This window comes from Oncorhynchus clarkii, unplaced genomic scaffold, assembly GCF_045791955.1.
Source record: "Oncorhynchus clarkii lewisi isolate Uvic-CL-2024 unplaced genomic scaffold, UVic_Ocla_1.0 unplaced_contig_5350_pilon_pilon, whole genome shotgun sequence".
NCBI lineage: Eukaryota > Metazoa > Chordata > Actinopteri > Salmoniformes > Salmonidae > Oncorhynchus > Oncorhynchus clarkii.
The window spans coordinates 41,945-67,247 of NW_027260998.1; the positions used below are offsets into that span (position 1 = coordinate 41,945).

At 43.1% G+C, this 25,303-nt stretch overlaps 1 protein-coding gene across 2 annotated transcripts; it reads left to right on the forward strand.

The window, feature by feature from the left end:
- Positions 1-313: 313 nt before the first annotated feature.
- On the forward strand, positions 314-24,789 carry LOC139403102 (adipose-secreted signaling protein-like). Of its 2 annotated transcripts, none has more exons than XM_071146813.1 (6): positions 314-468; positions 6,222-6,309; positions 6,717-6,853; positions 7,195-7,348; positions 22,179-22,304; positions 22,764-24,789. In XM_071146813.1, exons 2-6 carry the CDS (start codon positions 6,291-6,293, stop codon positions 22,835-22,837), a joined length of 510 nt encoding a protein of 169 aa, XP_071002914.1. In that variant the 5' UTR covers positions 314-468; positions 6,222-6,290; the 3' UTR covers positions 22,838-24,789. The 2 variants fall into 2 exon arrangements, with proteins under 2 accessions (XP_071002914.1, XP_071002915.1); XM_071146814.1 differs by having other exon boundaries at positions 336-468; positions 6,225-6,309.
- The last annotated feature ends 514 nt before the right edge of the window (positions 24,790-25,303 follow it).

Genomic DNA, 25,303 nt, shown 5'->3' on the forward strand with positions numbered 1-25,303 from the left:
TGAACTTTCTAGTACAGTATTGTATAGGCTATTATATTATATTATACCCTGTTAGAGCCTATTAAATTAGCATATTCAATAAGGCTACAAATAAAATATTTATCCAATTGATAGCCTGCATTTCATTAAATCTGAAAGCAGGTATAGGGCCAATACCACAACTATCTAATAGGCAGAATAATTACAGTGTAAACGTGATGTTTACATGAGGAGTGTTGAAAAACCTCCCTCCCCGCGATGCCTGCATCCGCCAATGACTGCAGCTATAGGTCACCGAGAAAGCGACGTGCCAGGTATGGCTGTTGTAGACTGCGTCTGTCCGGAGGAGGAGAGCTGGAGAGGAGACTGAGTAGAGCCTCGGTAATAAGAGATCAGACAAACACAGCAAGCAGCATGCCGTTTGGGATGGTAACGCTTTCCACTGTCCGATACCATCATCACTAAGCACTGAACAAAATCTCCAAAGCGGTAAGTGCTTCGATAGGTTTTTTAATCACGTTAAACATTTTCATAAACGCTTTCTTGCACCTGGGGGGAATCCAGTTCGGAGGTTCATATCGTATTGCATCTAACTGGGCGTAGGCTAGGCTATCTGCCGATCTGCCCGTCTGTCTGTCTGTCTCTCTCTCAGGTTGAATATATTCGATTTGATTTATGTCACAATGACAATATAACGAATATGTTGTTGTTGTCCAAATCTATTCGTTGCAGTTTTGCCCATCCGTTGAAACGACAGCAAATGCAACTAATGGGCATGCAGTGTGTGTGATCGTCAACATGGAAATTGTAACATTAGAATAAAAACACTGGTGGGCTATGTGATTGAAAAGAACAGCATTGAATTGGCTATATATTCAATAAACAACTAAAGCAGACTAAGGAACACCTATTCGCAAGTATTTTGTAATTAGGCTAAAACCGGTCAAAAATGTCCCGGGCGGCGCACGTATCGATGTCCCTCCCTGTTGATGCGGTGGTGGCGGCTCGGGGCTGGGTCGTTCCCAACAGTGCCGCATTTGCACGTAGAACAGTGACAGTGTCAAATAAGGTAGAAGCCTACCAACCGCGATGCCTTTGCACAATGCGTCCAGGTCCCATTGATAACTGCAGTGGTGTAAAGTAACAAAGTAAAATCTAGTTTGAAGTAGACTACTACTTCATTATTTTGGGGGGGATATCTGTACGTTACCTGAAGCCTACAACAGTGCATTCTGAAAGTTGACTCTTTCCACATTTTGTTAGGTTACAGCCTTATTTAAAAATATATATATATATATTTACTCATCAATCTACACATAATACTCCACAATGACAAAGAAAAAACAGGTTTGCAAAAAAATGAAACATCACATTTACATAAGTATTCAGACCCTTTACTCAGTACTTTGTTGAAGTACCTTTGGCATTGATTACAGCCTTGAGTCTTCTTAGGTATGATGCTACAAGCTTGGCACATCTGTACTTGGGGAGTTTCTCCCATTCTTCTCTGCTGATCCTCTCAAGCTCTGTCAGGTTGGATGGGGAGTGTCTCTGCACAGCTATTTTCAGGTCTCTCCAGAGATGTTCGATTGGGTTCAAATCCGGACTCTGGCTGGGCCTCTCAAGGACATTCAGAGACTGGTCCCGAAGCCACTCCTGCTGCATTGTCTTGGCTGTGTGCTTAGGGTTGTTGTCCTGTTGGAAGGTCTGAGGTCTGGGGCAGGTTTTCGTCCAGGATCTCTCTGTACTTTGCACAGTTCATCTTTCCCTTGATCCTGACATCCCCACAGCATGATGCTGCCACCACAATGCTTCACCGTAGGAATGGTATTGGCCAGGTGATGAGCGGTGCCGAGTTTCCTCCAGACGTGACACTTGGCATTTAGGCCAAAGAGTTCAATATTGGTTTCATCAGACCAGAGAATCTTGTTTCTCATGGTCTGAGAGTCCTTTAGATGCCTTTTGGAAAACTACAAGCGGACTATATGCCTTTTACTGAGGATTGGCTACCGTCTGGCCAATCTACTATACATGCCTGAGTGGTGGAGTGCTGCAGAGATGGTTGTCCTTCTGGAAGGTTCTACTATCTCTACAGAGGATCTCTGGAGCTTTGTCATAGTGTCCATTAGAGGTCGACCGATTATGATTTTTCAACGCCGATACCGATTATTGGAGGACCAAAAAAAAGCAGATACCGATTAATCAGACAATTTAAAAAAATATATATTTATAATAATGACAATTACAACAATACTGAATGAAAACTTATTTTAACTTGATATAATACATCAATAAAATCAATTTAGCCTCAAATAAATAATGAAACATGTTCAATTTGGTTTAAATAATGCAAAAACAATGTGTTGGGGAAGTAAAAGTGCAATATGTGCCATGTAAAAAAGCGTTTGAGTTCCTTGCTCAGAACATGAGAACATATGAAAGCTGGTGGTTCCTTTTAACATGAGGCTTCAATATTCCAAGGTAAGAGGTTTTATGTTGTAGTTAATATAGTATTTATAGGACTATTTCTCTCTATACCATTTGTATTTCATATACCTTTGACTATTGGATGTTCTTATAGGCACTATAGTATTGCCAGTGTAACAGTATACCTACCTGGGCTCGAACCAGGAACACATCGACAACAGCCACACTCGAAGCAGCATTACCCATCGCTCCACTAAAGCCGCGGGGGGAATAACTACTCCAAGTCTCAGAGCGAGTTACGAAACCCCGCTAACTAGCTAGCCATTTCACATTGGTTACACCAGCCATTAGGCTGATAGGCTTGAAGTCATAAACAGTGCTGCGAAGAGCTGCTGGCAAAACGCACGAAAGTGCTGTTTGAATGAATGCTTACGAGCCTGCTGCTGCCTACTATCGCTCAGTCAGACTGCTCTATCAAATCATAGACTTAACTATAACATAACACACAGAAATACGAGCCTTTGGTCATTAATATGGTAGAATCCAGAAACTATCATTTCGAAAACAAAATGTTTATTATTTCAGTGAAATACGGAACCGTTCGGTATTTTATCTAACGGGTGGCATCCATAAGTCTAAATATTGCTGTTACATTGCACAACCTTCAATGTTATGTCATAATTACATACAATTCTGGCAAATTAGTTCGCAATGAGCAAGGCTGCCCAAACTGTTGCATATACCCTGCCTGACTCTGTGTGCAATGAACGTAAGAGAAGTGACACAATTTCACCTGGTTAATATTGCCTGCTAACCTGGATTTCTTTTAGCTAAATATGCAGGTTTAAAAATATATACTTCTGTGTATTGATTTTAAGAAAGGCATTGATGTTCATGGTTAGGTACACATTGGAGCAACGATACGCACCGCATCGATTATATGCAACGCAGGACACGCTAGATAAACTAGTAATATCATCAACCATGTGTAGTTATAACTAGTGATTATGATTGATTGATTGTTTTTTATAAGATACGTTTAATGCTAGCTTGCAACTTACCTTGTATCTACTGCATTCGCGTAACAGGCAAGCTCCTCATGGAGTGCAATGAGAGGCAGGTGGTTAGAGCGTTGGACTAGTTACCTGTAAGGTTGCAAGATCCCCCGAGCGAACAAGGTGAAAATCTGTCGTTTTGCCCCTGAACAAGGCAGATAACCCACCGTTCCTAGGCCATCATTGAAAATAAGAATGTGTTCTTAACTGACTTGCCTAGTTAAATAAAGGTATAAACATTCTTTTTTTTAAATAGGCAAAATCGAAGCCCAAAAATACAGATTTCCGATTGTTATGAAAACTTGAAATCGGCCCTAATTAATCGGCCATTCCGATTAATCGGTCGACCTCTAGTGTCCATCGGGTTCTTGGTCACCTCCCTGACCAAGGCCCTTCTCCCTTGATTGCTCAGTTTGGCTTGGCGGCCGGCTCTAGGAAGAGTCTTGGTGGTTCCAAATGTCTTCCATTTAAGAATGATGGAAGCAACTGTTTTCTTGGGGACCTTCAATGCTGCAGAATTTTTTGGGTACCTTTCCCCTGATCTGTGCCTTAACACAATCCTGTCTCGGAGCTCTACAGACAATTCCTTCGACCTCATGGCTTGGTTTTTGCTCTGACGTGCACTGTCAACTGTGGGACCTTAAATAGACAGGTGTGTGCCTTTCTAAATCATGTCCAATCAATTGAATTTATCACAGGTGGACTCCAATCAAGTTGTAGAAACATCTTAAGGATGATGAATGAAAACAGGATGCACCTGAGCTAAATTTCGAGTCTCATAGCAAAGTGTCTGAATACTTATGTAAATAAGGTATTTATGCTTTTTATTTTTAATACATTTGCAAACATTTCTAAAAACCTGTTTTCGCTTTGTCATTATCGGGTATTGTGTGTAGATTGATAAAAAAAAATATATATATAGAATAATGCGGGAACGTAACAAAATGTGGAAAAAGTGAAGGGGTCTGAATACTTTCAGAATGCACTGTACTTTTTATTAGGCCTTATTGTCCCTGACACCAACAGTAGGCTAGGGTACTCGGTAATCGAATGCTTAGCAGGACAGGGAAGAATGGTCCAATTCATACAGTTATCAAGAGAACATCCTTGGTCATCCATACTGCCTCTGATCTGGCGAACTCACTTAACACAGATGCTTTGTTTGTAAATGATGTCTGAGTGTTTGTAAATGGTCTGTTGGTCAGTGTTGGAGTGTGCCCCTGGCTATCCATTAAAAAAAGCTAATTGTGCCGTCTGGTTTGCTTTATATAAGGAATTTGGATGGATTTATAGCTTCTACTTTTGATACTTAAAGCTACAATATATAACTTTTTGGGTGACCCCAACCAAATGCACATAGAAATGTGAGTGATAGATATGTCATTCTCATTGAAAGCAAGTAAAAGAAGTGGTGTATCCATTCTATGTGCTCCATTTCTATGCTTCCCATTCTTAAGTGTTGTTTTTGCGTCTTTTACTTTCCGTTTTGTACACCAGCTTCAAACAGCTTCAAATAAAATATTTTGGGTTATGGAAAATATATTTCACAGCAGTTTTCATGGTCCAATGATTCTCTACCTGCTTGTTTTGCCACATAAACTGAATTTAGGCAAACTAGACTTTCACTTCCACTTCAGTCATTTTCTATTAGGGTCTTTACTTTAACTCAAGGATGACAATTGGGTACTTTTTCCACAACTGGATAACTGTCGATGGTACAGTAAGGCCGTTATAAATAGAATGGAATGAGCTTCTTTCTCTCTGTTCTGTGTTCTATTTCCTCCCCATTCTAGTTTAGGTTACATAACACTCAAGGCTATTCCCCCTCCAGTGTTTCCGTATTAGGGAGGATTGTGTGAATTAGGCTCGGTACCCAACTCCCAATGGTAAAACTGTAAGAAATGACTCTTTCTAATTTCTTCCTCTAATCCCACCTGGTAAGCTTTGTGGGCAGAGATAAGCTTCTTTAGTGAGCAGGTCAGGGAGTCGTTTAGCCGCGCCTTTGTCTGCAACACTGGACTGGACTCACAGCTGGGCGCTTCTATTGATATTGATAAAGCCGCAGTAGGATTAAATTTAAGGTCAAAGGTTATTGTTGACGTGCGGAACAGATGGCACCCTATTCCCCTATTGGACCTTGTTAAAAAAATGCACTAGGGTACCATTTGGAACTCAGTCTAGGGCTCTATCCAGCGGATTGATACGCTACAGTACCAGAGTACTTTTGGGCAGAAGTTGCTACCTGGCACAAAGCTAAAGAAAATAAACCACTTTACCGTTATGACTTTGCCAGTGACACTTTAGTTTATTTGACTTTTACTTTAAGAATATCATAGAATTATTACCAAACACCATGCAACAAGTAACCTCAGATGTGACTGCTTTTCCTATTTTGATTCACAGGTCTAGGATCAGCCATCGCTTATACCCAAATCATGACCGTAATTAGAGGGGAAAGTGTTTAACTGACTTTAAATGAGTGTCTAGGCCTAGGGGCTACTTTGTCCTACTTCTAGTTCTAAGAGGTGGTTTAGTCTGAGGGAACTTTTTGGCAGAAAATGACAGAAGACAGAAGAAACTGTTGTTGAGGAGCTGTCACCTTTACAAAGAAATTGTGACTTGGTCTCTCTTTCTCTCCCTCTTTCACCTCACTCTTCACCTCTTTCATTCCTCATCTGCTCCCCCCTTTTCTCTCTCCATCTCTCTTGTTCTCCCTCTCTCTCTATCTCCTTACATTGTTCCTTGTCATGTTCTCTGAAGGAGGGTAATGATGACATCACAAATTCAGACTGATACAGTGTGATCCATCATTCCTGGCCTGACATTGACATGGCAACAGGCAGGAAGGGTGAGTCCTTGACTTCTATGTGTGTGTTTCTGTCTGTCTGTCTGTCTGTCTGTCTGTCTGTCTGTCTGTCTGTCTGTCTGTCTGCAACTGATATCGCCCAAACATTAATTCATTTATCTGCCAGCGATTGTCTCTAAGTGCATGGATTTTCAATTCCCTTCCCGCTGTTTGTAAAGCCCTAATACCATGTCAGACCTAAGTTATACTGATAGACCAAAACACTAACTCTCTCCCTCTCTCTCTGCTCTCTGTCTCACTCTCTCTCTCATAAAAGCGCAATGAAAACTTGCAGTCCTATACAGCTGCTTAGCCATGCATGAACGATATGTGTGTGCGTGTGTTCAGTACGTGCCTGTGTGTGTATTTCTGTCCCTGACCGAGTCACGCCCTTACTGCCTCTTCCCCAGGGTCGACCTCAAAGGGAGGAAGCGTGCGTTTCCCTGACGACGAGGATGCCATGGGCTCCCCTGTTCACCGTGAGGACAAAGCCAAGGATTCTTCCATCCCTGCTCTCCCAGAGCCTGATGGGAACTTCCTGGTTAAGGTGGGCGGGGTTTGGAATATGAATGCTCGAATTGCTTGTGCCAAGTTCAGTAGGCAAACATTGTTGAACATTGCAGATTGAAATGTTATGAATAGAGCAGACATGATTCCTTATTCTACAGGTCATAGAGCCATGTTTGTTCCCCATAACATATTTCTACAACGTTATGCCCTGCTGAATGCACCCCTGATGGGTACCTACATAAGAACTACTTAACGCATTTCATAAGACGTGTGTGAGTATTTAATAAGTGTTTATATAATTTATACTGTGTTTCTCCTCTCTCTCTCTCTCTCTCTCTCTCTCTCTCTCTCTCTCACATACACTCTCTCTCTGTTCAGGTAGGGTTCCTGAGGAGTCTGCATCGTTATGAGATCGTCTTCACCCTCCCAGAGGTGCCTGTGCTGGGGAAAGATGTGTGCTCCCTCCCTTCCTCCTCATCACCGACTCCCAGACCCCTCCTCAAAGTCAACCGTGTCACACCCACACCAGAGGGTACGTTGGAGACCATGCATTAGGGCATGTCAAAGAAAACGTTAAACCGTTTTGCAATGGAAAATGAAAATTAGTGTTTCTTATTGGAGTCCAGGTATTCCCTTCCTGTTTCAATCAGTTTTTATACTGTTCGAAGCCTATTGAATGCGACCCAGGATAGAAACTGAGATGATTGCTTCTGTGTTCCTTGTACAGGATCCAAATCGTCCAAATGGATATGAATTGAGTAAATGGATATATTGGTAAAGATGGGTGCAGTGTAGACCTGAAAGTGGCAGAAAACCACTAACAAGGCATATCTAATCTCCCATGTGCCCCTCTGCCAACAAACATATTACCACCATAACAAGACACTGTTTCTGTCATTACTGTAACCTACTATTACAGTAACTGGTATGTTATCAAACCTGTGAAACTTGAATGTTTGTCTGGATCACTGGTGAAGGTCTCTTCCTTCTTCTACTTTTTCTCCCCCTCCATCCCCTGTCCCCAATGAATACTTGTCTGGTGCAAAGGCGACAATTTCCCTACCTCTTCCTCTTTTATCACCTATTCTGCATTCTTTAGATCCGCTCTCCATCCCCTGTTCCCCTCCCAATGCCATCCGACCCATGGAGGGTGAGGCTCTGATCGGAATTACCAGAGGAATATAACCACTACCAGACAGTTATTACCAGAGGAATATAACCACCACCAGACAGTCATTACCAGAGGAATATAACCACTACCAGACAGTCATTACAAGAGGAATATAACCCCTACCAGACAGTCATTACCAGAGGAATATAACCACTACCAGACAGTCATTACCAGAGGAATATAACCACCACCAGACAGTCATTACCAGATGTATATAACCACTACCAGACAGTCATTACCAGAGGAATATAAACACTACCAGACAGTCATTACCAGAGGAATATAACCACTACCAGACAGTCATTACCAGAGGAATATAACCACTACCAGACAGTCATTACCAGAGGAATATAACCACTACCAGACAGTCATTACCAGAGGAATATAACCACCACCAGACAGTCATTACCAGAGGAATATAACCACTACCAGACAGTCATTACCAGAGGAATATAACCACCAACAGACAGTCATTACCAGAGGAATATAACCACCACCAGACAGTCATTACCAGAGGAATATAACCACTACCAGACAGTCATTATCAGAGGAATATAACCACCACCAGACAGTCATTACCAGAGGAATATAACCACCACCAGACAGTCATTACCAGAGGAATATAACCACTACCAGACAGTCATTACCAGAGGAATATAACCACTACCAGACAGTCATTACCAGACGAATATAACCACCACTAGACAGTCATTACCAGAGGAATATAACCACCCTCAGACAGTCATTACCAGAGGAATATAACCACCACCAGACAGTCATTACCAGACGAATATAACCACCACTAGACAGTTATTACCAGAGGAATATAACCACCCTCAGACAGTCATTACCAGAGGAATATAACCACCACCAGACAGTCATTTCCAGAGGAATATAACCACCACCAGACAGTCATTGCCAGAGGAATATAACCACCACCAGACAGTCATTACCAGAGGAATATAACCACCACCAGACAGTCATTACCAGAGGAATAAAACCACCACCAGACAGTCATTTCCAGAGGAATATAACCACTACCAGACAGTTATTACCAGAGGAATATAACCACTACCAGACAGTCATTACCAGAGGAATATAACCACTACCAGACAGTTATTACCAGAGGAATATAACCACCACCAGACAGTCATTTCCAGAGGAATATAACCACTACCAGACAGTTATTACCAGAGGAATATAACCACTACCAGACAGTCATTACCAGAGGAATATAACCACTACCAGACAGTCATTAACAGAGCAATATAACCACCACTAGACAGTTATTACCAGAGGAATATAACCACTACCAGACAGTTATTACCAGAGGAATATAACCACCCTCAGACAGTCATTACCAGAGGAATATAACCACCACTAGACAGTTATTACCAGAGGAATATAACCACTACCAGACAGTCATTACCAGAGGAATATAACCACTACCAGACAGTCATTACCAGAGGAATATAACCACCACCAGACAGTCATTACCAGAGGAATATAACCACTACCAGACAGTCATTATCAGAGGAATATAACCACCACCAGACAGTCATTACCAGAGGAATATAACCACTACCAGACAGTCATTACCAGAGGAATATAACCACTACCAGACAGTCATTACCAGAGCAATATAACCACCACTAGACAGTTATTACCAGAGGAATATTACCACTACTAGACAGTCATTACCAGAGGAATATAACCACCACCAGACAGTCATTTCCAGAGGAGTATAACCACTACCAGACAGTTATTACCAGAGGAATATAACCACTACCAGACAGTCATTACCAGAGGAATATAACCACTACCAGACAGTCATTACCAGAGCAATATAACCACCACTAGACAGTCATTACCAGAGGAATATAACCACCACCAGACAGTTATTACCAGAGGAATATAACCACTACCAGACAGTCATTACCAGAGGAATATAACCACTACCAGACAGTCATTACCAGAGGAATATAACCACTACCAGACAGTCATTACCAGAGGAATATAACCACCACCAGACAGTCATTACCAGAGGAATATAACCACCACCAGACAGTCATTACCAGAGGAATATAACCACTACCAGACAGTCATTACCAGAGGAATATAACCACTACCAGACAGTCATTACCAGAGGAATATAACCACCACCAGACAGTCATTACCAGAGGAATATAACCACCACCAGACAGTCATTACCAGAGGAATATAACCACTACCAGACAGTCATTACCAGAGGAATATAACCACCACTAGACAGTCATTACCAGAGGAATATAACCACTACCAGACAGTCATTACCAGACGAATATAACCACCACTAGACAGTCATTACCAGAGGAATATAACCACCACTAGACAGTTATTACCAGAGGAATATAACCACCCTCAGACAGTCATTGCCAGAGGAATATAACCACCACCACACAGTCATTTCCAGAGGAATATAACCACCACCAGACAGTCATTACCAGAGGAATATAACCACCACCAGACAGTCATTACCAGAGGAATATAACCGCCACCAGACAGTCATTACCAGAGCAATATAACCACCACCAGACAGTCATTTCCAGAGGAATATAACCACTACCAGACAGTTATTACCAGAGGAATATAACCACCCTCAGACAGTCATTACCAGAGGAATATAACCACCACTAGACAGTTATTACCAGAGGAATATAACCACTACCAGACAGTCATTACCAGAGGAATATAACCACTACCAGACAGTCATTACCAGAGGAATATAACCACCACCAGACAGTCATTACCAGAGGAATATAACCACTACCAGACAGTCATTATCAGAGGAATATAACCACCACCAGACAGTCATTACCAGAGGAATATAACCACTACCAGACAGTCATTACCAGAGGAATATAACCACCACCAGACAGTCATTACCAGAGGAATATAACCACGACCAGACAGTCATTACCAGAGGAATATAACCACCACTAGACAGTCATTACCAGAGGAATATAACCATCACTAGACAGTCATTACCAGAGGAATATAACCACTACCAGACAGTCATTACCAGAGGAGTATAACCACCACTAGACAGTCATTACCAGAGGAATATAACCATCACTAGACAGTCATTACCAGAGGAATATAACCATCACTAGACAGTCATTACCAGAGGAATATAACCACTACCAGACAGTCATTACCAGAGGAATATAACCACTACCAGACAGTCATTACCAGAGGAATATAACCACTACCAGACAGTCATTACCAGAGGAATATAACCACCACCAGACAGTCATTACCAGAGGAATATAACCACCACCAGACAGTCATTACCAGAGGAATATAACCACTACCAGACAGTCATTACCAGAGGAATATAACCACTACCAGACAGTCATTACCAGAGGAATATAACCACCACCAGACAGTCATTACCAGAGGAATATAACCACCACCAGACAGTCATTACCAGAGGAATATAACCACTACCAGACAGTCATTACCAGAGGAATATAACCACCACTAGACAGTCATTACCAGAGGAATATAACCACTACCAGACAGTTATTACCAGAGGAATATAACCACTACCAGACAGTTATTACCAGAGGAATATAACCACTACCAGACAGTCATTACCAGACGAATATAACCACCACTAGACAGTCATTACCAGAGGAATATAACCACCACTAGACAGTTATTACCAGAGGAATATAACCACCCTCAGACAGTCATTACCAGAGGAATATAACCACCACTAGACAGTTATTACCAGAGGAATATAACCACTACCAGACAGTCATTACCAGAGGAATATAACCACTACCAGACAGTCATTACCAGAGGAATATAACCACCACCAGACAGTCATTACCAGAGGAATATAACCACTACCAGACAGTCATTATCAGAGGAATATAACCACTACCAGACAGTTATTACCAGAGGAATATAACCACTACCAGACAGTCATTACCAGACGAATATAACCACCACTAGACAGTCATTACCAGAGGAATATAACCACTACCAGACAGTTATTACCAGAGGAATATAACCACCCTCAGACAGTCATTACCAGAGGAATATAACCACCACTAGACAGTTATTACCAGAGGAATATAACCCCTACCAGACAGTCATTACCAGAGGAATATAACCACTACCAGACAGTCATTACCAGAGGAATATAACCACCACCAGACAGTAATTGCCAGAGGAATATAACCACTACCAGACAGTCATTATCAGAGGAATATAACCACCACCAGACAGTCATTACCAGAGGAATATAACCACTACCAGACAGTCATTACCAGAGGAATATAACCACTACCAGACAGTCATTACCAGAGCAATATAACCACCACTAGACAGTTATTACCAGAGGAATATAACCACTACTAGACAGTCATTACCAGAGGAATATAACCACCACCAGACAGTCATTTCCAGAGGAGTATAACCACTACCAGACAGTTATTACCAGAGGAATATAACCACTACCAGACAGTCATTACCAGAGGAATATAACCACTACCAGACAGTCATTACCAGAGCAATATAACCACCACTAGACAGTCATTACCAGAGGAATATAACCACCACCAGACAGTTATTACCAGAGGAATATAACCACTACCAGACAGTCATTACCAGAGGAATATAACCACTACCAGACAGTCATTACCAGAGGAATATAACCACTACCAGACAGTCATTACCAGAGGAATATAACCACCACCAGACAGTCATTACCAGAGGAATATAACCACCACCAGACAGTCATTACCAGAGGAATATAACCACTACCAGACAGTCATTACCAGAGGAATATAACCACTACCAGACAGTCATTACCAGAGGAATATAACCACCACCAGACAGTCATTACCAGAGGAATATAACCACCACCAGACAGTCATTACCAGAGGAATATAACCACTACCAGACAGTCATTACCAGAGGAATATAACCACCACTAGACAGTCATTACCAGAGGAATATAACCACTACCAGACAGTTATTACCAGAGGAATATAACCACTACCAGACAGTTATTACCAGAGGAATATAACCACTACCAGACAGTCATTACCAGACGAATATAACCACCACTAGACAGTCATTACCAGAGGAATATAACCACCACTAGACAGTTATTACCAGAGGAATATAACCACCCTCAGACAGTCATTGCCAGAGGAATATAACCACCACCAGACAGTCATTTCCAGAGGAATATAACCACCACCAGACAGTCATTACCAGAGGAATATAACCACTACCAGACATTCATTACCAGAGGAATATAACCACCACTAGACAGTCATTACCAGAGGAATATAACCACTACCAGACAGTTATTACCAGAGGAATATAACCACTACCAGACAGTTATTACCAGAGGAATATAACCACTACCAGACAGTCATTACCAGACGAATATAACCACCACTAGACAGTCATTACCAGAGGAATATAACCACCACTAGACAGTTATTACCAGAGGAATATAACCACCACCAGACAGTCATTACCAGAGGAATATAACCACCACCAGACAGTCATTACCAGAGGAATATAACCGCCACCAGACAGTCATTACCAGAGCAATATAACCACCACCAGACAGTCATTTCCAGAGGAATATAACCACTACCAGACAGTTATTACCAGAGGAATATAACCACCCTCAGACAGTCATTACCAGAGGAATATAACCACCACTAGACAGTTATTACCAGAGGAATATAACCACTACCAGACAGTCATTACCAGAGGAATATAACCACTACCAGACAGTCATTACCAGAGGAATATAACCACCACCAGACAGTCATTACCAGAGGAATATAACCACTACCAGACAGTCATTATCAGAGGAATATAACCACCACCAGACAGTCATTACCAGAGGAATATAACCACTACCAGACAGTCATTACCAGAGGAATATAACCACCACCAGACAGTCATTACCAGAGGAATATAACCACGACCAGACAGTCATTACCAGAGGAATATAACCACCACTAGACAGTCATTACCAGAGGAATATAACCATCACTAGACAGTCATTACCAGAGGAATATAACCACTACCAGACAGTCATTACCAGAGGAGTATAACCACCACTAGACAGTCATTACCAGAGGAATATAACCATCACTAGACAGTCATTACCAGAGGAATATAACCATCACTAGACAGTCATTACCAGAGGAATATAACCACTACCAGACAGTCATTACCAGAGGAATATAACCACTACCAGACAGTCATTACCAGAGGAATATAACCACTACCAGACAGTCATTACCAGAGGAATATAACCACTACCAGACAGTCATTACCAGAGGAATATAACCACCACCAGACAGTCATTACCAGAGGAATATAACCACCACCAGACAGTCATTACCAGAGGAATATAACCACTACCAGACAGTCATTACCAGAGGAATATAACCACTACCAGACAGTCATTACCAGAGGAATATAACCACCACCAGACAGTCATTACCAGAGGAATATAACCACCACTAGACAGTCATTACCAGAGGAATATAACCACCACTAGACAGTTATTACCAGAGGAATATAACCACCCTCAGACAGTCATTGCCAGAGGAATATAACCACCACCAGACAGTCATTTCCAGAGGAATATAACCACCACCAGACAGTCATTACCAGAGGAATATAACCACTACCAGACAGTCATTACCAGAGGAATATAACCACCACTAGACAGTCATTACCAGAGGAATATAACCACTACCAGACAGTTATTACCAGAGGAATATAACCACTACCAGACAGTTATTACCAGAGGAATATAACCACTACCAGACAGTCATTACCAGACGAATATAACCACCACTAGACAGTCATTACCAGAGGAATATAACCACCACTAGACAGTTATTACCAGAGGAATATAACCACCACCAGACAGTCATTACCAGAGGAATATAACCACCACCAGACAGTCATTACCAGAGGAATATAACCGCCACCAGACAGTCATTACCAGAGCAATATAACCACCACCAGACAGTCATTTCCAGAGGAATATAACCACTACCAGACAGTTATTACCAGAGGAATATAACCACCCTCAGACAGTCATTACCAGAGGAATATAACCACCACTAGACAGTTATTACCAGAGGAATATAACCACTACCAGACAGTCATTACCAGAGGAATATAACCACTACCAGACAGTCATTACCAGAGGAATATAACCACCACCAGACAGTCATTACCAGAGGAATATAACCACTACCAGACAGTCATTATCAGAGGAATATAACCACCACCAGACAGTCATTACCAGAGGAATATAACCACTACCAGACAGTCATTACCAGAGGAATATAACCACCACCAGACAGTCATTACCAGAGGAATATAACCACGACCAGACAGTCATTACCAGAGGAATATAACCACCACTAGACAGTCATTACCAGAGGAATATAACCATCACTAGACAGTCATTACCAGAGGAATATAACCACTACCAGACAGTCATTACCAGAGGAGTATAACCACCACTAGACAGTCATTACCAGAGGAATATAACCATCACTAGACAGTCATTACCAGAGGAATATAACCATCACTAGACAGTCATTACCAGAGGAATATAACCACTACCAGACAGTCATTACCAGAGGAATATAACCACTACCAGACAGTCATTACCAGAGGAATATAACCACTACCAGACAGTCATTACCAGAGGAATATAACCACTACCAGACAGTCATTACCCGAGGAATATAACCACCACCAGACAGTCATTACCAGAGGAATATAACCACCACCAGACAGTCATTACCAGAGGAATATAACCACTACCAGACAGTCATTACCAGAGGAATATAACCACTACCAGACAGTCATTACCAGAGGAATATAACCACCACCAGACAGTCATTACCAGAGGAATATAACCACCACCAGACAGTCATTACCAGAGGAATATAACCACTACCAGACAGTCATTACCAGAGGAATATAACCACCACTAGACAGTCATTACCAGAGGAATATAACCACTACCAGACAGTTATTACCAGAGGAATATAACCACTACCAGACAGTTATTACCAGAGGAATATAACCACTACCAGACAGTCATTACCAGACGAATATAACCACCACTAGACAGTCATTACCAGAGGAATATAACCACCACTAGACAGTTATTACCAGAGGAATATAACCACCCTCAGACAGTCATTACCAGAGGAATATAACCACCACCAGACAGTCATTTCCAGAGGAATATAACCACCACCAGACAGTCATTACCAGAGGAATATAACCACCACCAGACAGTCATTACCAGAGGAATATAACCACCACCAGACAGTCATTACCAGAGGAATATAACCACCACCAGACAGTCATTTCCAGAGGAATATAACCACTACCAGACACTCACTGGACCCTTTTGATCACTCGACTAAGCATGCCTCTCCTTAATGTCAATATGTCTTGTCCATTGCTGTTCTGGTTAGTGTTTATTGGCTTATTTCACTGTAGAGCCTCTAGTCCTGCTCACTATACCTTATCCAACCTATTAGTTCCACCACCCACACATGCAATGACATCTCCTGGTTTCAATGATGTTTCTAGAGACAATATATCTCTCTTCATCACTCAATACCTAGGTTTACCTCCACTGTATTCACATCCTACCTTACCTTTGTCTGTACATTATACCTTGATGCTATTTTATCGCCCCCAGAAACCTCCTTTTACTCTCTGTTCCAGACGTTCTAGACGACCAATTCTTATTGCTTTTAGTCGCACCCTTATTCTACTCCTCCTATGTTCCTCTGGCGATGTAGAGGTGAATCCAGGCCCTGCAGTGCCTAGCTCCACTCCTATTCCCCAGGCGCTCTCTTTTGACGACTTCTGTAACCGTAATAGCCTTGGTTTCATGCATGTTAACATTAGAAGCCTCCTCCCTAAGTTTGTTCTATTCACTGCTTTAGCACACTCTGCCAACCCGGATGTTCTAGCTGTGTCTGAATCCTGGCTTAGGAAGACCACCAAAAATTCAGACATTTTAATTCCAAACTACAACATTTTCAGACAAGATAGAACTGCCAAAGGGGGCGGTGTTGCAATTTACTGCAAAGATAGCCTGCAGAGTTCTGTCCTACTATCCAGGTCTGTACCCAAACAATTTGAACTTCTACTTTTAAAAATCCACCTTTCTAAAAACAAGTCTCTCACCGTTGCCGCCTGCTATAGACCACCCTCTGCCCCCAGCTGTGCTCTGGACACCATATGTGAACTGATTGCCCCCCATCTATCTTCAGAGCTCGTGCTGCTAGGCGACCTAAACTGGAACATGCTTAACACCCCAGCCATCCTACAATCTAAACTTGATGCCCTCAATCTCACACAAATTATCAATGAACCTACCAGGTACCTCCCCAAAGCCTTAAACACGGGCACCCTCATAGATATCATCCTAACCAACTTCCCCTCTAAATACACCTCTGCTGTCTTCAACCAAGATCTCAGCGATCACTGCCTCATTGCCTGCATCCGTAATGGGTCAGCGGTCAAACGACCTCCTCTCATCACTGTAAAACGCTCCCTGAAACACTTCAGCGAGCAGGCCTTTCTAATCGACCTGGCCGGGGTATCCTGGAAGGATATTGACCTCATCCCGTCAGTAGAGGATGCCTGGATATTTTTTAAAAATGCCTTCCTAACCATCTTAAATAAACATGCCCCATTCAAGAAATGTAGAACCAGGAACAGATATAGCCCTTGGTTCTCCCCAGACCTGACTGCCCTTAATCAACACAAAAACGTCCTATGGCGTTCTGCATTAGCATCGAACAGCCCCCGTGATATGCAGCTGTTCAGGGAAGCTAGAAACCATTATACACAGGCAGTTAGAAAAGCCAAGGCTAGCTTTTTCAAGCAGAAATTTGCTTCTTGCAACACTAACTCAAAAAAGTTCTGGGACACTGTAAAGTCCATGGAGAATAAGAACACCTCCTCCCAGCTGCCCACTGCACTGAAGATAGGAAACACTGTCACCACTGATAAATCCACCATAATTGAAAATTTCAATAAGCATTTTTCTACTGCTGGCCATGCTTTCCACCTGGCTACTCCTACCCCTGTCAACAGCACTGCACCCCCAACAGCAACTCGCCCAAGCCTTCCCCATTTCTCCTTCTCCCAAATCCATTCAGCTGATGTTCTGAAAGAGCTGCAAAATCTGGACCCCTACAAATCAGCCGGGCTAGACAATCTGGACCCTTTCTTTTTAAAATTATCTGCCGAAATTGTTGCCACCCCTATTACTAGCCTGTTCAACCTCTCTTTCGTGTCGTCTGAGATTCCCAAAGATTGGAAAGCAGCTGCGGTCATCCCCCTCTTCAAAGGGGGGGACACTCTTGACCCAAACTGCTATAGACCTATATCTATCCTACCATGCCTTTCTAAGGTCTTCGAAAGCCAAGTCAACAAACAGATTACCGACCATTTTGAATCTCACCATACCTTCTCTGCTATGCAATCTGGTTTCTGAGCTGGTCATGGGTGCACCTCAGCCACGCTCAAGGTCCTAAACGATATCTTAACCGCCATCGATAAGAAACATTACTGTGCAGCCGTATTCATTGATCTGGCCAAGGCTTTCGACTCTGTCAATCACCACATCCTCATCGGCAGACTCAACAGCCTTGGTTTCTCAAATGATTGCCTCGCCTGGTTCACCAACTACTTCTCTGATAGAGTTCAGTGTGTCAAATCTGAGGGTCTGTTGTCCGGACCTCTGGCAGTCTCTATGGGGGTGCCACAGGGTTCAATATTTGGACCGACTCTCTTCTCTGTATACATCAATGAGGTCGCTCTTGCTGCTGGTGAGTCTCTGATCCACCTCTACGCAGACGACACCATTCTGTATACTTCCAGCCCTTCTTTGGACACTGTGTTAACAACCCTCCAGGCAAGCTTCAATGCCATACAACTCTCCTTCCGTGGCCTCCAACTGCTCTTAAATACAAGTAAAACTAAATGCATGCTCTTCAACCGATCACTACCTGCACCTACCCGCCTGTCCAACATCACTACTCTGGACGGCTCTGACTTAGAATACGTGGACAACTACAAATACTTAGGTGTCTGGTTAGACTGTAAACTCTCCTTCCAGACCCATATCAAACATCTCCAATCCAAAGTTAAATCTAGAATTGGCTTCCTATTTCGCAACAAAGCATCCTTCACTCATGCTGCCAAACATACCCTTGTAAAACTGACCATCCTACCAATCCTCGACTTTGGCGATGTAATTTACAAAATAGCCTCCAATACCCTACTCAACAAACTGGATGCAGTCTATCACAGTGCAATCCGTTTTGTCACCAAAGCCCCATACACTACCCACCATTGCGACCTGTACGCTCTCGTTGGCTGGCCCTCGCTTCATACTCGTCGCCAAACCCACTGGCTCCATGTCATCTACAAGACCCTGCTAGGTAAAGTCCCCCCTTATCTCAGCTCGCTGGTCACCATAGCATCTCCCACCTGTAGCACACGCTCCAGCAGGTATATCTCTCTAGTCACCCCCAAAACCAATTCTTTCTTTGGCCGCCTCTCTTTCCAGTTCTCTGCTGCCAATGACTGGAACGAACTACAAAAATCTCTGAAACTGGAAACACTTATCTCCCTCACTAGCTTTAAGCACCAACTGTCAGAGCAGCTCACAGATTACTGCACCTGTACATAGCCCACATATAATTTAGCCCTATCAACTACCTCTTTCCCAACTGTATTTTATTTATTTATTTATTTTGCTCCTTTGCACCCCATTATTTTTATTTCTACTTTGCACATTCTTCCATTGCAAAACTACCATTCCAGTGTTTTACTTGCTATATTGTATTTACCTTGCCACCAAGGCCTTTTTTTGCCTTTACCTCCCTTCTCACCTCATTTGCTCACATTGTATATAGACTTGTTTATACTTTATTATTGACTGTATGTTTGTTTTACTCCATGTGTAACTCTGTGTTGTTGTATCTGTCGAACTGCTTTGCTTTATCTTGGCCAGGTCGCAATTGTAAATGAGAACTTGTTCTCAACTTGCCTACCTGGTTAAATAAAGGTAAAATAAAAAAATAAATAAAAAAGTTATTACCGGAGGAATATAACCACTACCAGACAGTCATTACCAGAGGAATATAACCACTACCAGACAGTCATTACCAGAGCAATATAACCACCACTAGACAGTTATTACCAGAGGAATATAACCACCACTAGACAGTCATTACCAGAGGAATATAACCATCACTAGACAGTCATTACCAGAGGAATATAACCATCACTAGACAGTCATTACCAGAGGAATATAACCACTACCAGACAGTCATTACCAGAGGAATATAACCACTACCAGACAGTCATTACCAGAGGAATATAACCACCACCAGACAGTCATTACCAGACGAATATAACCACTACCAGACAGTCATTACCAGAGGAATATAACCACCCTCAGACAGTCATTACCAGAGGAATATAACCACCACTAGACAGTTATTACCAGAGGAATATAACCACTACCAGACAGTCATTACCAGAGGAATATAACCACTACCAGACAGTCATTACCAGAGCAATATAACCACCACTAGACAGTCATTACCAGAGGCAAACAAAGACCAAAGAGATCAATCCATCAGCTCCCATTTCAGCCATGAATCGATTCAGAGAGAGGAGACCAGAAGAAGAGATTATTTTGCATTGCTCCCCCCCTCTCTTTTACACCTCTGCTACTCTCTGTTGTTATCAACTATGCATAGTCACTTTAATAACTCTACCTACATGTATATATATATGTATATATGTGTATGTATGTATATATAGTCTCGCTATTGTTATTTTACTGCTGCTCTTTAGTTACTTGTTACTTGTATTTATTTTTCTTATTCCATCTGCATTGTTGGTTATGGGCTCATAAGTAAGCATTTAACTGTAAGGTCCACACCTGCACATGTGACCAATACAATTTGATTTGTTTCCCTGGCTTCCTCCCAAATGTCCCCTTGTCACCCCATTCCCTATACAGTGCACTGCTTTTGACCAGTGCCCACATGGCAGGCCCATAGTCCTTTGGACAAAGGTAGAACACAATATAGGGAATAGGGCACCATTTGAATTTTAGGGGGAAAGAATCTGATCTCCCCTCTGGGCTTTCAGAGTGGCTTCCTGTAAGAGAACCCTGGGTTGTGTCACGGAGAGCAGCCTATTCTATTAACTTGAAACATTGAATATTCCCTATAGGCCCTGATCAAATTCGTGTACTATATAGGGAATATGGTGGCATTTCAGACACAGATTTTATGGTATGTGGGGAACTATGGCGAATTACATTGAAGTAAATACTGGTTACAAATACTCAATAGACTACTGTCTCTCAGTCTTACGTTACTTCTGTCTGTTTGATGACTTTTTGTCTCTGTCTTCATGTCACTCTTTCCCGACCATTCCTGTCCTTGTATTATTGACTGCCTCCATCTTTCTCTCCTTTTTTCTGTCTTTCTTTTTTCTCTCCCTTTCTTTTTCTACCTCTGTCTGTCTCCCTCCCTCTCTCCACCCTGTCTCCCTCCCTCTCTCCTCCATTCCCTGTCTCCCTCCCTCTCTCCGTCCATTCCCTGTCTCCCTCCCTCTCTCCGTCCATTCCCTGTCTCCCTCCCTCTCTCCGTTCATTCCCTGTCTCCCTCCCTCTCTCCGTTCATTCCCTGTCTCCCTCCCTCTCTCCTCCATTCCCTGTCTCCCTCCCTCTCTCCATCCATTCCCTGTCTCCCTCCCTCTCTCCGTCCATTCCCTGTCTCCCTCCCTCTCTCCGTTCATTCCCTGTCTCCCTCCCTCTCTCCGTTCATTCCCTGTCTCCCTCCCTCTCTCCGTCCATTCCCTGTCTCTCTCCCTCTCTCCATCCATTCCCTGTCTCTCTCCCTCTCTCCATCCATTCCTTGTTTCTCTTGGTCCATCTGCCATCTCCTGCTATCTCCCTCCCTCCCTCCCTCCCTCCCTCCCTCCCTCCCTCCCTCCCTCCCTCCCTCCCTCCCTCCCTCCCTCCCTCCCTCCCTCCCTCCCTCCCTCCCTCCCTCCCTCCCTCCCTCCCTCCCTCTAGGTGGGGTGAAGGTGACGTGTGAGTACACCACCCATCAGGAGGGGGTGCTGCAGGAGGAGCTGACCCTGGTCAGCCGGGGGAAGAAGGACCAACGTCTGCGGGTCAGACTACAGGCCCGGGTCATGGGTGAGTTACTCCTGTGTGCCTGGTCATGTGTGGACACAGTCATACACACAGAAACACACACAGTGACACACATACTGATCATCTGGGCAGTAACCCTGTGTTAATAGGGGAAATATCTGCAGTTAGTTACTTATGGTATTTACAGTAAGGCATAAAGCTGAGTTAAATGCTATTATGCAACAGATGTACAATGTATGGCCTGTCAGTGTTAAAGGGTGGACAGCACCCTCTGGTGGACTAAGAGGTCTCTGCAACTTCCTCTACATCACACACTCACTATGATCCTTTACTCAGCAAAATAACAGTGACTCTTCCGCTCTCTTTCTCAATCTCCCTACCTCTCTCTTTCTCTCTCTCGCCCTATCTCTTACCCGCCAACCCAATCTACCCCACCCTCTCCCTCCTTCCTTCTCTCTTCTCCCTATCTCTCCCTCCCTCCCCCTCTCCCTCTCTCTGTAGATCGTCACCATGGTACTCCTATGCTGCTGGAGGGGGTGCGGTGTCTGGGGGCGGAGAAAGAAAAAAGGAAATGAGCCGTCTCTCCCTTTATATCTTCCCCCTCCTGTAGAGACCAGCCATCATCCATCCCTTTATATCATCCCCTACTGTAGAGACCAGCCATCATCTATCCCTTTATATCTTCCCCCTCCTGTAGAGACCAGCCATCGTCCGTCCCTTTATATCTTCCCCCTCCTGTAGAGATCAGCCATCATCCGTCCCTTTATATCTTCCCCCTCCTGTAGAGACCAGCCATCATCCGTCACTTTATATCTTCCCCCTCCTGTAGAGACCAGCCATCATCCGTCACTTTATATCTTCCCCCTCCTGTAGAGACCAGCCATCATCCGTCACTTTATATCTTCCCCCTCCTGTAGAGACCAGACATCATCCGTCCCTTTATATCTTCCCCCTCCTGTAGAGACCAGCCATCATCCGTCACTTTATATCTTACTCCTCCTGTAGAGACCAGCCATCGTCCGTTCATTTATATCTTCCCCCTCCTGTAGAGACCAGCCATCATCCGTCACTTTATATCTTCCCCCTCCTGTAGAGACCAGACATCATCCGTCCCTTTATATCTTCCCCCTCCTGTAGAGACCAGCCATCATCCGTCCCTTTATATCTTACTCCTCCTGTAGAGACCAGCCATCGTCCATCCCTTTATGTCTTACTCCTCCTGTAGAGACCAGCCATCATCCGTTCATTTATATCTTCTCCCTCCTGTAGAGACCAGCCATCATCCGTCACTTTATATCTTCCCCCTCCTGTAGAGACCAGACATCATCCGTCCCTTTATATCTTCCCCCTCCTGTAGAGACCAGCCATCATCCGTCACTTTATATCTTACTCCTCCTGTAGAGACCAGCCATCATCCGTCACTTTATATCTTACTCCTCCTGTAGAGACCAGCCATCGTCCATCCCTTTATGTCTTACTCCTCCTGTAGAGACCAGCCATCATCCGTTCATTTATATCTTCCCCCTCCTGTAGAGACCAGCTGTCGTAGTGGAACAAAACCAGCACTTACCTGCACTTAGCCACACACATGCATGCACCCGTAGTGGCACACACACACCTGAGGAGGCTGATGGGAGGTGCTATAGGGACGGCTTAGTGTAAAGACTGGAATGGAACATGTGGAACAGTATCAAACATTTAGAAACCACGTTTGACTCCGTTCCATTAATTCCATTCCAGCCATTACAATGAGCCCATCCTCCTATAGCTCCTCCCACCAGCCTCCTCTGACACACAAACACACACACACACACACACACACACAAACTGTTTTTTTTGTGATTAGCCCTGTAATGAAGACCAAGGTGTCCATGATCACTTATAGTTCCCCAAATGTAAAATGACACATTGCTCAGTGAGGGAGCCAATGTGTTTCCAACATCCACTGTAGGTCCATTATATAACCAGGCACTGCAGCTCTTTGCTTCTCGTCCCTTCTGTCGTTCTGCAACAAGAGCCAAGCGTCAACCAGCCTTAAACGATCAGAAATAATATTTACATTTTAATTATGCACGTCAATATAACCTGTCATTGTATTATGATTTACACTGAGTGGACAAAACAGTAAGAACACCTTCCTAATATTGAGTTGCACCCCCCCCCCATTCACCCTCTGAATGTCACACATACACAATCCATGTCTCAATTCTCTCAAGGCTTAAAAATCCTTCTTTTTAGCCTGTCTACTCCCCTTCATGTACACCGATTTGAAGTGTATTTAACAGGTGACATCAATAAGGGATCATAGATTTCACTTGGATTCACCTGGTCAGTCTGTCATGGAGAGAGCAGGTGTTCTTAATGCTTTGTCCACTCGTTTTACAGTATGTGTTCTGTGTGAGCGCCACCTTTCACCAACTATGTAAGAGTATGCCTTTTAGTCTATGTGTCCTGCAAAACTGTCTCTGTATTGTACTAGATTCTCCTATATCTCTGTCAGTAAATAAAATATCATGTCAACTGTTAACCTGTAGATGTACACTATTGTTTTCCAGTGTTCTGAAATTCATTGTGTCCTACAGGATCCATATCATTTTCTTTGACTCATGATAAGGTATATTATATATATATTCATTGTGGTTGTTGAAGACTAGTGGTGGTGTTCAAGTATAGACGACAGCCACCAAGATAATGTAATGGAGATGGTGTCGGAGAGGGCAGAAACACTGGCATTGAGCCAGCACAGAACTGGTCCACTGGCTCAATTCCCAGACTCTTTGCCTTCATAAAAAAACGAGACAGTCGAGCCGAGAGTTGAAGACGGGTAGAAAACACAAACCACACTTCATAGAAGAAGCTCCTCTAACTGTTTTTTCTTTCTTATTTCATCTCACCGGAGTCAAAAGGTTTTGCATTCTACTTCCTAACATATTTTAGTCTAAGATACAAGTTTCTGAAATATATATCCAAAGCTACCTCCCACAAACCCTGACTCTGCCCTTTGGTTTCCTTATATGGAGATCATGGGTAGGTCTAAAGTA

Coding starts and splice junctions, on each gene's coding strand:
- LOC139403102 (XM_071146813.1), top strand. Junction 6,854..7,194: donor ATGGGAACTTCCTGGTTAAG/GTGGGCGGGGTT, acceptor CTCTCTGTTCAG/GTAGGGTTCCTGAGGAGTCT. Junction 7,349..22,178: donor TGTCACACCCACACCAGAGG/GTACGTTGGAGA, acceptor CCCTCCCTCTAG/GTGGGGTGAAGGTGACGTGT.